The sequence below is a fragment of the Lissotriton helveticus genome, chromosome 2_2, assembly GCF_964261635.1.
Source record: "Lissotriton helveticus chromosome 2_2, aLisHel1.1, whole genome shotgun sequence".
NCBI classification, from domain to species: Eukaryota; Metazoa; Chordata; class Amphibia; order Caudata; family Salamandridae; genus Lissotriton; species Lissotriton helveticus.
Genome location: NC_136060.1, coordinates 334705711 through 334720991, shown reverse-complemented (window position 1 = coordinate 334720991; position 15281 = coordinate 334705711). Strand labels below are relative to the sequence as shown.

At 40.0% G+C, this 15281-nt stretch overlaps 1 protein-coding gene across 1 annotated transcript in view; it reads left to right on the top strand.

The window, feature by feature from the left end:
• CYTL1 (cytokine like 1) overlaps window positions 1-15016 on the top strand; it is a 102604-nt gene extending 87588 nt beyond the window's left edge. The window contains exons 3-4 of the mRNA XM_078678994.1: window positions 13415-13543; window positions 13662-15016. Of these exons, the coding sequence (XP_078535120.1) occupies window positions 13415-13543; window positions 13662-13760 (228 nt within the window). The 3' untranslated portion in view covers window positions 13761-15016. The remainder of the gene's footprint in view (window positions 1-13414; window positions 13544-13661) is intronic.
• Window positions 15017-15281: the final 265 nt, after the last annotated feature.

Genomic DNA, 15281 nt, shown 5'->3' with positions numbered 1-15281 from the left:
AGTACAGTTGCTTTCTTTTCGTATAGACTCACCAGGAAGGATCACTGTGCCATGGTAACTAATAATGTTGCTGTGTAAGTGGGTGCAATGGCCATGTTTAGTGATGCTTATGGAGTTTGTTCGTTTCAATGGGAATATGGCTCCAGTTGCCCTTTACAGTTAGCCAGCAACTATGCTTGAGTCAAAATGTGACTTCAGTAAAGTAGAACTAAAATGCTGAAAGTCAGCTTTAACCATTTCTAACTTATCTAGGATGGAGTTCTAATCTTGAGCTGGGTCTAAATTTTCTAGATTATGAGTCGGAGATCATGGAGGGAACATGTTTACATTGATTTAAGGCAAATGAAGTCAATTCTGTTACAGGGTTTTACTTTTTCTCATTTGTTGATCAGTGAATTACAGTAGGCATGTTCCTTGGTTTAATGCATGTGTATGCCTTTATGTATGTATGATGTGTTTGAGAAGCGTAAAACTTTCTAATAAGGCAGCAGAACTGTGTACTGTGTCACAGGCAAACCTAAACCTTTTTTTCAAGTAGGTCATGTTAGAGATTGCGTAAAAAGTTGAGGAGGGTGTGACCCTTCTCAAGCAGTCACCACAATTCTTGTCAAGTTAGAGTCAGAGGAAAATCCCAAGTTGACCTGCACACAACTATCTGATGGTCTGTCCCAGAACAGTCAGGCTTAACTTAGAGGCAATGTGTAAAGCATTTATGTAGCACTTCAAACAGTAACAAAGTGCAAACACAAGACAAAAAGGATACAATGCCAGATTAGAATAATAGAGTAATTGTTACTAAATTAAACAAGACCAACATGACAAAGATCTAATCAGTAGAACCAAAGATATGCAATGTTAACGATTTTAGTTATAATCACTGTTCCCTCTAGGCCGCGCACGCGCACCTTCCCTGACGTCAGCGCGCACCACCTAGCGTGGAGCGCGCACACAGGACGTCGCTAGAGAGTCGCGCTGCCCGCCGCTTTTAACCTCATGCGTGCGGCGCATTTTTCCGCGGTACGCTGAGTTTTTTTAAAAAGCGCGTTACATGACGACCTCAGCTCGTCATGAGTGTACGACAGGCGTACCTCATGACGAGCTGAGCTCGTCATGAGCGTCGAAGGGGTTAAAAAGCGAGCGGCGCGAACATGAAGCACTTTTCTAGTGGTGGCGGCGGGCGTGAGGAGTGCGGAGTGCAGGTAAAGAGGCGGGGGGCTGGTGGGGATTGTGGGGATTATGGAGATTATGGTGTTTGCGGCTGCGTGGGCACGTGGCAGACTGTGGCCTTTTGTTTAAATATTGCTGACAATCAGAGCCCCTTCACGGGCTCCGATTAACAGCAATACTTAAACAAAATGTCACAGTCTGCCCCGCGCTTTACTAACAAAAGCGTAGACACTTTCCAAACACAGCGTGTACTTTAGCACACGCTGTGTTTGGAAAGTGTCTACGCTTTTGTTAGTAAAGCGCGGGGCAGACTGTGGCATTTTGTTTAAGTATTGCTGTTAATCAGAGCCCGTGAAGGGGCTCTGATTGTCAGCAATATTTAAACAAAAGGCCACAGGTGTTGGGGAAACGAGCGGAACAGAATGCAAGAGGGCATAAAGGCACAAAAACGAGTGGGACACAGGACATAAAGGCACAAAAACGAGGCAGGAAGGCACAAAAACGAGTGGGGCAGAGGGCAGAAGGGCACCAAAAACGATGGGACAGAGGGCTGAAGGGCACCAAAAATGAGTGGGGCAGAGAGCAGAAGGGCACCAAAAACGAGTGGGACACAGGACATAAAGGCACAAAAACGAGTGGGACAGAGGGCAGAAGGGCACCAAAAACGAGTGGGACAGAGGGCAGAAGGGCACCAAAAATGAGTGGGACAGAGGGCATAAAGGCACAACAACGAGTGGGACAGAGGGCAGAAGGGCACCAAAAACAAGTGGGACAGAGGGCAGAAGGGCACCAAAAATGAGTGGGACACAGGACATAAAGGCACAAAAACGAGTGGGACAGAGGGCAGAAGGGCACAAAAAACGAGTGGGGCAGAGGGCAGAAGGGCACCAAAAACGAGTGGGGCAGAGGGCAGAAGGGCACTAAAAACGAGTGGGACAGAGGGCAGAAAGGCACAAAAAACGAGTGGGACAGAGGGCAGGAGGGTACCAAAAACGAGTGGGACAGAGGGCAGAAGGGCACCAAAAATGAGTGGGACATGGGACAAAGGGCAGAAGGGCACCAAAAACGAGTGGGACAGAGGGCAGAAGGGCACCAAAAACGAGTGGGACAGAGGGCAGAAAGGCACAAAAAACAAGTGGGACTTGCGGCTAGAATGGTCGACCTCGAAGAAGGGGAACCGGGTTCGAGTCTCTGCAAGGACGCGCAACATCCTGTGATTCTGGACAAATCACCTAATCTCCCCGTGCCTAACAAAAATGAATGTGTCCATCTGTAATGATACTGGTGCTCATGTAAAGCGCTCTGATACGCAATGTCTCATGTCTAGTGCTATTTAAAAACTCTAAAAAGGAAGACCACCATAAGGCTGACAGGGTCTTATTGGTTTTACAGTTTAAAGACATGAAAAGAAAGAAGCACAGCACATACAAGGTACATGCATATCCCAACTCCATTGCAAGGTGTCACACGTGATTTGTAGCCATTTAATCCTCATACCATCTGTGGTGGGTGGTGCCAGGGGCACAGCCAAGTGTTGGGGATGGTGAACGGCATGAGGTAAAGGCAAATATACACTTCAATTCAATTGAGGGGTAGCTGTTGTCTAAGAGTAAGAGTGGTCTGTTACATCATTGTAATGTAGTGTTCTTTACAATTGCATGCCTTGAACTCATTCCTAAAGTGGAGCAGAGTTGAGACAGACCTGGTGGATGTGGGGGTGTTGTTACAGATCTTGATTGCACAGTTGAAGGTGGCTTTTTGGTATTTTTATTTTCTGCACTCCTTCATCTCCAGTCTGAGAGTTTCCTGGCTGCAGTTGTGTCAAGAGTGGCAGAGGATTCTGAGTTTATTAGCCAGATTGGCATGAATGCTTGTTGAGATGCTTTGTAAATGATGCAGCTTGTTTTGAAGATGGTGCTGGCCAGCAAGAGGAATTCATGCCGTTCTATCAGACAATGGGTCACATTTCTTCAAGCATTTGATTAAGTGTCCCATGGCTTATAGAACACCCTTATGAGTGGCCAGTGCAGAGATTACGGGCCAAAGAGAAGAGTATTGCCACCAACCAGATATCTTGAGTGGAAGCTCTGAAGGAATGCTTTAATTGTCTTTGGTAGAGGGGGATCTGCTACCAAGCCATCTTTGTTTTTATGGTCATGTGTTCCTGTTGGTGAGTTAGTTGTCTAGAGTGAATCCAAGACTTTAAGATGTATTTTGCATTCATTTGAGTTGGCTACCAATGTGACTCACCATTATAGACGAACTCCTGTTACTAAATTGGTCCCGGATTTACCTATATGTTTGAGTGAGTACTCATACAACACACAGAAGTGCTAACTGAAACAAATGGTAGCGCTGCTCATTGAAACATAAGTTGACTGAAGTGCTGCACCAAAATCCCTTTTACTGCATGTAGTGTCAGGCCCTATAACAGCTATGCAAATGGAGTATCATGGGGTGAAAACCACACAAACATTCATGATTTCATGCAAAGTCAGATCAACATAAATAGTGTAGTATGGCTGTCTGTGAAACACCAGAGGAAACTAGGTGCAAAAAAGATACCAGCGCTATTATATTCTAGCCCCACCCATAAAATGTGTAAAGGATGCAAATTACACATCACAAGTAGCTTATGTTTGGGTGATTGTCCTTGCACTACTCTTTCTGCTGCAGTGTTTAAATCAAGCACAAATTTGATGCAAGGTGCCTTTAGGTCATCTTTATTATGTAGCTAAATGCCTACAGCAGGAGTGTGGCTTATGACATTTTGATATTATCTAATCTGGGCAAATGGCTCACAGAGCTGTCATACTTGAAATGATGCTTAAGGGTTTAGAAAATCATATTCAAGTGTTTATATTACACTGAGGGAAAGAACATGGTATTCTCAACTTAAGATATTGATATCTATTAACATTTATTTCATATTGTTATCTGATTTAAGGTGTCTTCTTAAAAAAATTAGATGAGCTTTATGGGTAGAAGCCCCCAGATTAAGTACTTAGCCACTGAGGCCATTCATATACCATATGTCAAAAATACCTCTAGAATTTTAGGGCTAGCGTTTTATTATAGTTGGCTGCTCCCCACAATCATGACTTCCCCACCACACCATAGTTTTCCTCTTTTATTCCAACCATTACCTCCAATACAGCAACATGAAAGATAAACCATGCATAGAAACTACAAAGAATTTGAATATTGATTTATTTGATAACATTTCCCTTCTGTGTTTTTGCATGTAAATGGAGGTGCTATTCCGCACCTAGTTTGTATAAAAAAACATGCACAGGAAAGTGGTGGTGAATACTTAATTTGCAAAAAAAATTAAATTAAAAAAACTAGTGCCAAATCCTAAAACACTGCTCAGAAGTCCGCAACCAGTGCTATTAAATGTCAGACCTCTTCGATCTCCTACCATAGATTCCCTGCCCTTTTATCTCACTCTTCGGGTACCTGGGCTCTCCCTTTGTGATGATTTTTCCGTTGAATATCTTCCTCCTTTTTACTGTTTGTGTGTTCTTTCTCTTTTGCTCTCGGTCAGTATCTGATATGGAACAGTAAGTGGTGGTCCCCAAAAATGAGTGCTTGTACCTCCTACCAAAACACACTGCTCTAATTAAGCACTGATGCTGGTAATTGCTGCTAGACACAACTAATCTATCCTTTACCAATCATAAACTTACATCAGCAGTTTTGTCCTTATATGCTCTGCTGGTTCAATACCATTTATTCAGAACTGTTGATAACTATAATATGAACTTTTTCAAATATTTCAGAGCAGCAGAAAAAAAATATTTTATGCCTTATATGGAAGAAAATAATCTGATAGTTGGTTTACTCTGATAGGTGGGTCCCCATCCACTGGGCCTGTGATCTCTGTTCCATAAAACAGACGTATCCTGAAATCCAGGAATTCATCTGGATTGCTTTTTCCCTACCATTTTCATACTCTTCTTTGTGATTGCATAAGCTGAAAAGTTGGGTATTCCCCCTAGTAGTACTTGGAATGCCTGTGCTTTGGCCAGTAATATCAAGTAAAACACCAAATGTAATGCAATCCTATCTAATTCTTCATAGATAACAGAAACAACAAATTGGGAGTACAAATGTTGTACACCTCTAAACTCAGCTGTAATAGATTATTGGTCTACATACTAGCAGTATCCTAGAATGTCAGGCAAGGTCAGCATGATACCAGCATATGAATGCATCCACTGCTCCTCTTGGAAGTTTAACTACTTAACTTAATTATTTAACTATTAAATGTTGATAGTTCCACAACTCATATCTGTTTAAATTAAAAATATTGGATATTTTTAACGCAGTCTATATGTATGTAGAATTTGCATTATGAATAAATCATCTGAGGCTTTCAAATTCCCATTTGTTCACTGTGAAAAAGGCTCCATATATTACTGTTAGTCTTCATTAAGGTCTGATGGCATGATTTCATATCCTTTAGCAGAGAGTAATCACAAGAAATTGGTCGAACATGTTTTTGGACGATCAAAGTATTCTATAAATTTATGGGGTGGGGAGTCTTCAAAAAGTAAGTGCTAAGCTGTTTACAACATTTTGGAAGGTGAATCAGTTAAACACCATGTAGTAATGCAAAGGGACCTGCAAAATATTACAATCCTCACTTTCTAAGGGTAAAAATATTAGCCTTGATCTGAAAAAGGGAAGAGTGCTTGGAAAAGAGTTCCCATAAGGTATGTATATTCTGGTAAAGTTTGCTGAAATGGAACACTCAAAGACAGTGAGTGAAATGATTACACTCATAGTCAACATGTCATTAGCACTTTGGCAAAATTGTCTGCTAATTTAGAGAGACAACCATCATAAATTAGTAGCAACACAATTTAAGAGACCCGAAGGATAATGATTTTGGACTTATCTATAACTGATACTCAAAATATTTTACTTTCATGAGAATACAATCATGCTAAACAATAAGTAACACAGGAAAGTGACACAATAGCTCTTCAAAACTGTTGCAATAATGTAATTGATTATAAAAGGATAGTTATTTTAAAAACCAAAGGGGTTCTGTTGAGTGCTATACCGGTTGTTAAAGGCACTGAATCAGATTTATAGCTTTTAGTGTGGGAGAGAAAATTTAACATCCAGGAAAGCCAGAGGCAGGAGGTCTATAAGGCTGTTCCACCCATTAAGAGTGGAATTTTCTACAATAAAAAGGGAGAAACAGAAAGACAACCACTGAAATGCTGGAAAGGCTTATACTAGAAATAATAAGGCCTGAGCCACCTCATATTCTTCATTAGACTTGCCAACATGTCGATGTTCTAATTGGATAGACACATGTATTCCTAGTGACAGTATTTTCTGTCATGCAGCATGCTTCAGTCTGCTATAGTGGTAAACAATAAATCAAGATAGGAGGTTTAAGCTAATGAAAGATAATTTAAAGAGGTCATATTGCAGATAAGATTGTATAGGAAGACGCATATGGGGACAAATCTCAATACATTTTAAACCATGCACATTATATAAATTACCTTACTTTACCGGTGAATGTACACAGAAACAGTGATTAACTGGTAACATTAAATTTCCATGTGCAAGAAATTCTCTTTTTCCAAACACTTGAAAGTGCAGTAATTTCAGGAGAAAATGTTTTGATGCTATCACTTTGTTCCTCCCTAGTTTTTAACCTGCTGTCCAAAAGACCCTAATCAATATCAGTCATATAATTTCGTACATATCAGTCAATGGCTCTTACCACATCATGTGTTAGTTCAGGGAGAGGTGTTCCTCACATGCAAGCGTTTTTTATCACAAATGTACAAAAGCATCTTAAACACTTATTATTGATCGCCTTCATGCAGAAGGGATCATTTATTTTTCAAATCAGATGGAAAGAATAATGAATTTGTAATCACAGCTTTCAGATTGATCCCTTTTTTGGTAACCTCCTCTGTTATTGTAGACTGGAATATTGCAGTTAGCCATCGGTGGACCACAGCATGATTCTGCTGTCTTTCTTCCCTGTTGACTACTTTAGCCTCTAGGCTGAGGCAGACATTTTGCGTCTCTCCCCAGTGGGTAATCATTAGTCATCTGGGGCTAATAAATTAAAGGCCGGGCAATCAAACCTGAAGAAACCTCCTGTTGTTTACGCTAATCTGTCTGGCTGCTCTCCATCTAATTATAATTAGTCTCAGTATACATATCATTCTTATTATATGCTTGCCAGTCAAAAGTAGCAAGGGGCACTTGCCTGAGGTATTTTGCTCTGCTTGTTGTTGAAGCAAATTAAGATGTCTGCTGCAGACAAACAAGAAAATAGCTGATGCCACAATTTTCAAATTTTGCGGTTTTAGTCAGTTGTACTAATGATGGCCTTCGTGGCAGTTTAATTATGTTTACTGCAAAGTATATGGGCAATACTCTGAACATTATTCTTGGATCTGATTGCTAAGGCTAAGTATCAAGGATTATATGGTCATACTAAATCAACAAAAAAGTCAATCAAGAGAGAATTAGGTTTTTAAATGTGGGGAAAAGTGGTGTGTGGTGATTTCTTATGTGTTAAATTAAATTCTTCAAAAAAGAAATTTTATATCAGAAATTAAATATCCTAAAACAAGGACCTAGGCCCACTTGACAACAGAAATTTAATATTGCATTTCACTGCTTTTTTCAAGACATACACCAAGATCAAAAACAAAGCACTACAGCAGTGAAGTTGCCACACAGTCTGTCACCACAGCAAATGGAACCAAAAATGAAGACTGTAGATGGCAATAAAAAAATTGCTAAAGTTTAGGAGCAGATGATCCTGAATAATATTTGTAATTGTATACTGAGGCTACAGAAGGTATATGAATATTAGTTTATCCTAAAATGAAATAGGTTCCATAGCATATTTCGATTTTCTATGGCACTTCTTAACTTAGGGTGTCCTAACTGAATAAAATGGATTTACGGTGTGAGCCATACATAAGACGTAAAACATGATCTGACTACACCAATCTCAAGATACAGGCTTTATATTGACTCACTTCATTTCGCTAACCTCTCAAACACCCCTGTGACTTCTCTTCTATCATTCAACAGTTTCTTTTCTCTCTCAGTTTCTCCCTCTTTACTTTCTTTGTTCCTATATATTTCTTTTTAATAAAATGATAGTGTCCTTATATTGGTGCATCCGATACGGCGTTTTATCAATGTACATATCAGAGTATACCATTTAAACAATTCGTCGTCATAGTGAGTAGCTGACAAGCTGTACCAATGTTCTGTATTGCAGACGCTTCACAAAAAATGTAAGAAATTAAAATATTAATTTAAAAATTTGGTCATTCCTGATTTCTGCTCATTACCATGGATTCAGATTTTGACTCTAAAAGAGCTGATATTAAATTGTTCTTTGTTAAATGATGTACTGTTTAGTTCACATCAACGTATAGAGTTAATACAGAGTAGCATGATGTTGAATGATAGCAACAGAAAGATCATGTGTTTTTTTTAAAGTTCAAACAAAATGCAATGGTGGTCAAAATAAAAGAAGAAGATTTCTTGCTGTTTTATTAAAAATGAATCGCTTCCATGTTTGATACTCGGCACATGGCAATGCAAAACATATGGTGGCCATATCAGAGGTTTGAAACTGTTTTAAAAATATTTTATAAGAAACTATATGCTGCAGAATTTCACGTCAATATATTCCTCCTCTAGTCAGACAGATTTAACAATTCTACTTGAAGAAAGATTCAACACCTGGTGAAATATATTGAGTGAAGCTTCAAGATCGCCGATATCCACAACAGCTTCGGCGCCCAGACTCCGCCCCCAGCCACCAAACTAACGCCGCCCACGCTATGAACACCATCCACTCCTGCTCACCCTCCGACCCATGCCCTCACCACATCTTCAACAAAGCCGACATCATCATCGCTCCCCACCTTTGGAACGTCATGAACAACTCCCTCACGTCTGCCACCTTCCCAGAGAGCTGGAAGCCCGCAGAGATCAACGCCCTACTGAAGAAACCCACAGCGGACCCTAAAGACCTCAAAAACATCCGCCCCCTCTCTCGTGTTCCCTTACCGGCGAAAGTGATCGAGAAGACGTCAATAGACAACTGACCACATTCCTCAAGGCCAACGGATCCCTCGACCCATCCCAGTCCAGATTTCGAGCCAACCACAGCACCGAGACCGCCCTCATCGCAGCCACCGACGACATCAGGAGCTTACTCAACAACAGGGAAACCACCACCCTCATCCTCCTAGACCTCTCAGCCGCCTTTGATACAGTCTGCCATCGCACCCTAATAACCCGCCTCGACAACACTGGGATTCAAGGTAAAGCCCTGGGCTGGATCATCTCGTTCCTCTCTGACACAACCCAGGGAGTCCGCCTCCCTCCTTTTCGCTCCGCGGCCACCGAGATCATCGGCGGCGTACCCAAAGGCTCATCGCTCAGCCCAACCCTCTTCAATATCTACTTGAGCCCCCTCGCCACCATCGCACGCAAACACAACCTCAACATCATCTCATACACCGACGACACCCAGCTGATACTCTCCCTCACCAAAGACCCAGCCGCCGCCAAGCTCAACCTCCAGGAAGGAATGAAAAACGTCGCTGAATGGATGAAACTCCGCCGTCTGAAACTGAACTCAGACAAGACGGAGGTCCTCATCCTCGGACCATCCCCATCCACCTGGGACAACTCCTGGTGGCCCACAGAACTGAGCATCGCACCAACACCCACTGACCACGCACGCAACCTGGGATTCATCCTGGACTCGTCTCTCACGATGACCTAGCAAGTCAACGCCATCTCTTCTTCATGCTTCAACACCCTGCGCATGCTCCGTAAGATCTTCCGGTGGATCCCTACTGAAACTAGAAAGATGGTCACCCAGGCCCTCGTCACCAGACAACTAGACTAAGGGAATGCCCTATATGCAGGAACCACAGTCAAACTTCAGAAAAGACTCCAACGCATACAGAACGCATCCGGACGACTCATCCTCGACATCCCCCGCCACAGTCACATATCAGCCCACGTGAGAGACCTGCACTGGCTCCCCGTCAACAAAAGGATCACATTCAGGCTCTTCACGAACACAAAGCGCTCCACGACAAAGGTCCCGAATACCTCAACAACCGCCTCACGTTCTACACTCCAACACGCAAACTCCGCTCCGCCAGCCTCGCCCTCGCCACCGTCCCACGGATACGCAGAACCACCGCCAGAGGAAGGTAATTCTCCTACCTGGCGGCCAAGACGTGGAACTCCCTCCCCGCCCACCTACGACTAACCCAGGACCACCTCACATTCAGGAAACACCTAAAGACCTGGCACTTCGAGCAGTAGCGGCACTCCCCCCCCCCCAACACCTTGAGTAGCGCGCTCTACAAGTGGATTGATTGAATTAGCAATGTACCCCTGGTTGCTTCATGACAAAATGCCAAAAAGCTTTGGTGATCATTTAGGTTGATATTTTTTATGATTAAGTGAATATATTGGTATGGTGTTTGCCCTACATTTTTGAATATCGTGTCTTTGTTGTATGATCCCCCTGATGCATTCATTCGTTAATGGGGTGCATCCTACTACATATTTCTAAAATGTGAAACCAGACGGGCCTTTTTACCTTTACTGCCTATTTTAACAATAAAGACTATTTTGGTAATTCATGTTTTTATATATGGTGACAGTGACATTAAATATTCTACTTCTGAATATATTTTCATGGAATGGGTGTCACAAATAGAGACTCACTATAAATAAGTATTTGAGAAAATTGATTAATATTCCAAACTCAAATATTGATAATATTCAAGTAATCATAATATTTTTTCAAGGAGTTTATTTAAAATTGTGATTTGGCATAGTCTCACAATATATATTTAGGAATCTGGTTTTCAGAGTTGATAAAAGAAACCATTACTTTGGATTTCAATTATGTCAGAATATTTCAAGTTTGCTTGTCAGAGACACTTTCCGGTAAAATGTATTTATGATGGGGTAGATCAGATAATGTTTGATCAGATACAGGACTATATTCCATTGTCCTTTGCAGTATCTCTGTACTGTCTGTTAACTTACCATTGAGCTTTGTTAGAATTATTTACTTAACAAATATTTAAAGAACAAAAAACATGCTTGGTTTTGCTCACAGCTTGCCTTTTGAAACTTGAATTTGATTTTGGATAGACAGGGATAATGAAATATTACTTCCTGTAAGTCTGAATAATAATAACAACCGTAGTTTCCTTTTTTTCATTTTGGGAAATTGTTTGTATGACAAAGAAAACCTGTGGTTCTGCTATTCTCTATTTTTCTCTGTTTGACAAAAGGCAATTAACTTTTTACTTTTATTGAAGCATTTGCCAGAAAAACATACATTTCTTAAAAGACTAAGTGGATCACTACCATGTTGGGCAGAGTGCCTCCACCCGACAGTCGGAATCTTCACAACTGTGTAATCCCCTATAGACGGCGTTTCCACTGTCAGTATTATGATGTCAGTTTGCAAGACCCTTTTGGCACTGGCCTTCCTGATATGGACGGGCTGTATGAAAGTGACTTTGGGGGCCTGGACGGGCCCCCTAACCCCTGCAGCCTACGGTTGGTGGGCGTGGGGGTAACTAAGGTACCCCCTGTAAAATCCTGCAGGGTATGGCAGGCACCATAGGATGCCTGCGACAGGGTTAAGGGTTTTACACACACACACCATTTCCCCATAGGAGCCAGTGTTATGGCTGGTTTTCGGACGTAATACGGGCTCCCATTGGAAACAATGGGAATCCGACCGAACAGTGTTCAGTCGCATTGTAATTTGGATCTTGGAAGCACCGACCGCAAGTTGGTCGGTCCGGGATCCTTTCCCCCAGACATCGTAATGAGCCCCTAATTGTAGAGTCATCACAATATAAGAATAAATGATCTGGCTATTTTGTAGCACATCTGAGATTTAAAAGGTTATTCAGGGTTGATCAGATATTTGAATATGGTCTAAGTGTGCTTTTGACTTGGTGCAGTACATAGGTTACCTTTCTTCTTCTCCAGTATGTGATTTGGTGCATTTTTCTGAAAATATTTTGTTTGATCAGCTTGGTTTGAATCTCTTCAACTGCCTGAAGGACCTCTTGAAGCTCCTAATATGTAGCTATCTTTAAAAGAAATAGTTAACAACTGAAGGAAAACCTTTTTTGAACTGGATTTGTAAAAGGATTTGATTGATATCACACCCACACACCTTTGGGGAAAATGTAATCAAAGATGCATAATAATTCTAAATGTGGTATGCAGAATGACTTTCTTATAATAAGTTAATTACATAATATGAATGGGTTTATTAGTAAACTTAGTAGGCCCTGCTATTATTTAATTTCCAAGGTATAGCATTTTTGATTTTGTATCTCATACTGTATATAACAAGGTTAAATTGTTTTCATTATGATAAATATGATAATTATTGGGTATTATCAGTTAATTATAGGGTATAATCTTACATTATATATTTAACATAGTCTTTTTCTCCTGTATATCTCAGAATTTTTGTTTCGTTTATATCTTTTTCAAATTACAAATGTTTACCATTTCATATCTCATTTGCCCTGCTATTAACCATTGCTATTATGACAACGTGTTCATACTTGGTATATATTCTTACCAATTTTAATAAAATGTTCAAGAACATGAAATAAAAGACCTATGTGCAATCTGGCTCATGAATTGTGAGATATACTCCCACCGGAATGTCTATTAACATAAACCTTCCGGTAGCACCTCCATTGAGTTTGTCCTCATTGGAGTGCTTAAGTTTCAAGTCCCAGAGTCTAGTGACTTGATTAAACTGAAATGCAGAGTTTAGATGTGCTTGAAAGGTTGGTTGGCGATATGAGGCATTCTATTGCTGTCAGTAAGTTGGATCTTTGCCTTTGCTAGCTCTGTAAACAAACTGCAAGTATTTAAACTCTACTCTAGCGGGCCCTGTTAGCCAGTCATGCTGTTCATCTAGATCCATTTCTACCTAAAATATTGTAGTCAGATTATTTTAAAATACGTTTTTTTCACATTTTGTACAGAATAATGTCAACTCTAAAAAGAAGAAGATAAGAGGCATTTCAGTTCTCTGTCATTTCAAGAAATATAACAAACATGTCGTCACAACTTAGGACAATTGATTTGATTATAATAGCAGTAAAACAGCAATTTGTAAGCTCGTGAAGCAAATATATTGTTATTTATGTTCCAGAATTCATGTGTAATGGCAAAGCTGCGCAATTTCATTTCTGCGCCCAGATGTGGGAGATTCCCCAGAGTCGCTGCTCTGAAGGAAAAAGCTCGGAGCCTATATATTATTATGATCGGCGTCTGCAGAAGGGTATGTCAATGATTTTGGCTCCTCTTTGCATTTTCCAGATATTTTTCTTGATGGTGTTTTGAGCTTCTTGTGTTCTTTCATGTCCAATATTCAAATGTATTTCTCATTATTTCTCCAGGATTTAGTATTCTTTCATCATGACTGTAATGCTCTGGAAATTCCAAGCCATCTTCCGACTCCAACTTCACTAACAAGGACACAGAGCAGTATCTCATGAAAACGTCCTATACTTTGGATATTTTTCATGTCCCTAATGATAAGAAGGGACACATAATGTAACCATTTGTAGACATTTGACTATGTTTTGCAAGTGATACTTGTGTGTACTACATCAATTATTATGATTGGAGAGAAATGAGAAACATAAGCTTTAACACTGTTGGTAAACCAAGTATACTGTGTGTTTTTTCTTCTAACCCTTGAATTCCAAGATATGGATTTGTGGCTACTCTTTAACTAAAGGTGTTCTATCATCAACACACTCTACCATACCAAAGCTGCTCATGAGTAATTGCTCACTTTTTATTGCCAATTTAGCAGATTTAAGAGCAGTAAGTACTCATGCGTCTTAGAGATACTACACTTTAAAACAACATATTAAATGAGGTTAATATTTAAGAATACCTATTTATTTGTGTCCACTTTTCTTTTTGTCTATTGATTTCTTTGTTCATTTGTCTGTCCGTTGCTCAGTCGATCTCCCTTTATCTTCCTTAGTCTGGCTTTCAGTCTGTCTGTAGATTGCTCAGTCTGGCTCTGACTTGTTTGCTCTTTTCTGGCTGTTGATAATCAATTTGTCACTTATTTACTAACATCTGTGAATAATCAGTTATTTACTTCTCATTTATTTTCCACAATCTATCTTTTCTCCCTTGCAATCTGTTGCCTGCTTAAGTGAATGATATGACAAGTAAGATGGGTCTATCCTATGTCTTATAAATCATCTATATACCATTTGTCTTGCTAACTTCTAGCTGCCACTTTAAATGCTTATTTGTATTTTTAAATAGGTAACGCTTCCGTGTATTGATGCAAACTGTTCATATATTTGTGACTTATTTTCATAGTTATGAAAAGGCAATTTAAGATATAAAATATTACATCTAAAAAGTTGTGACCACTGCGACTTTTGTCTAGAGTGTAAAACTGGTCTTGAATTTAGTGCAGTGAGTTCTATATATAACAATACTAGGAATTCAAACAATTGTTAAACATCACTAGAAGTATCTTGTTTGTTCCCAAGTTTACAAGCTTGTTAAAGTCAACAAGCAAAGCAATAAATCCCAGTGCTGTATGAAAAAAGTTATTTGTATGTATTTTACGTAGATGTGCATGGTCTGAATATCAATTTGAAATGTAGTCTAGCAAGAGCAACATTTTGAAATATTCAGAAGTACCTTGCTTCTCTTTCTTTGTGTTAAATGGCAGAGGATGTGCATTAAACATGTTCATGTAACTGGGTACAAATAAAATAAAATAAAATATTCAATTCACAAGTTGTACGTTTGTGATTCTCAGAACTGTCATGTCACAAAAGATAGTAAACTACTAATAAAACATGTAACATTGACAGCCCACTGTGTTTGTTCATGCCTTAGCCACCCATCTTAATAGCAGCACTTCTACATTTCTATGAACACATAGCAAGTGTACGCTCAAATTTAACAGAAACAAGGTCTAAACTGTAAAATATGTCTTGGCTTTCACAGATCTGAATTCATTTGGCTATAATTAGCTT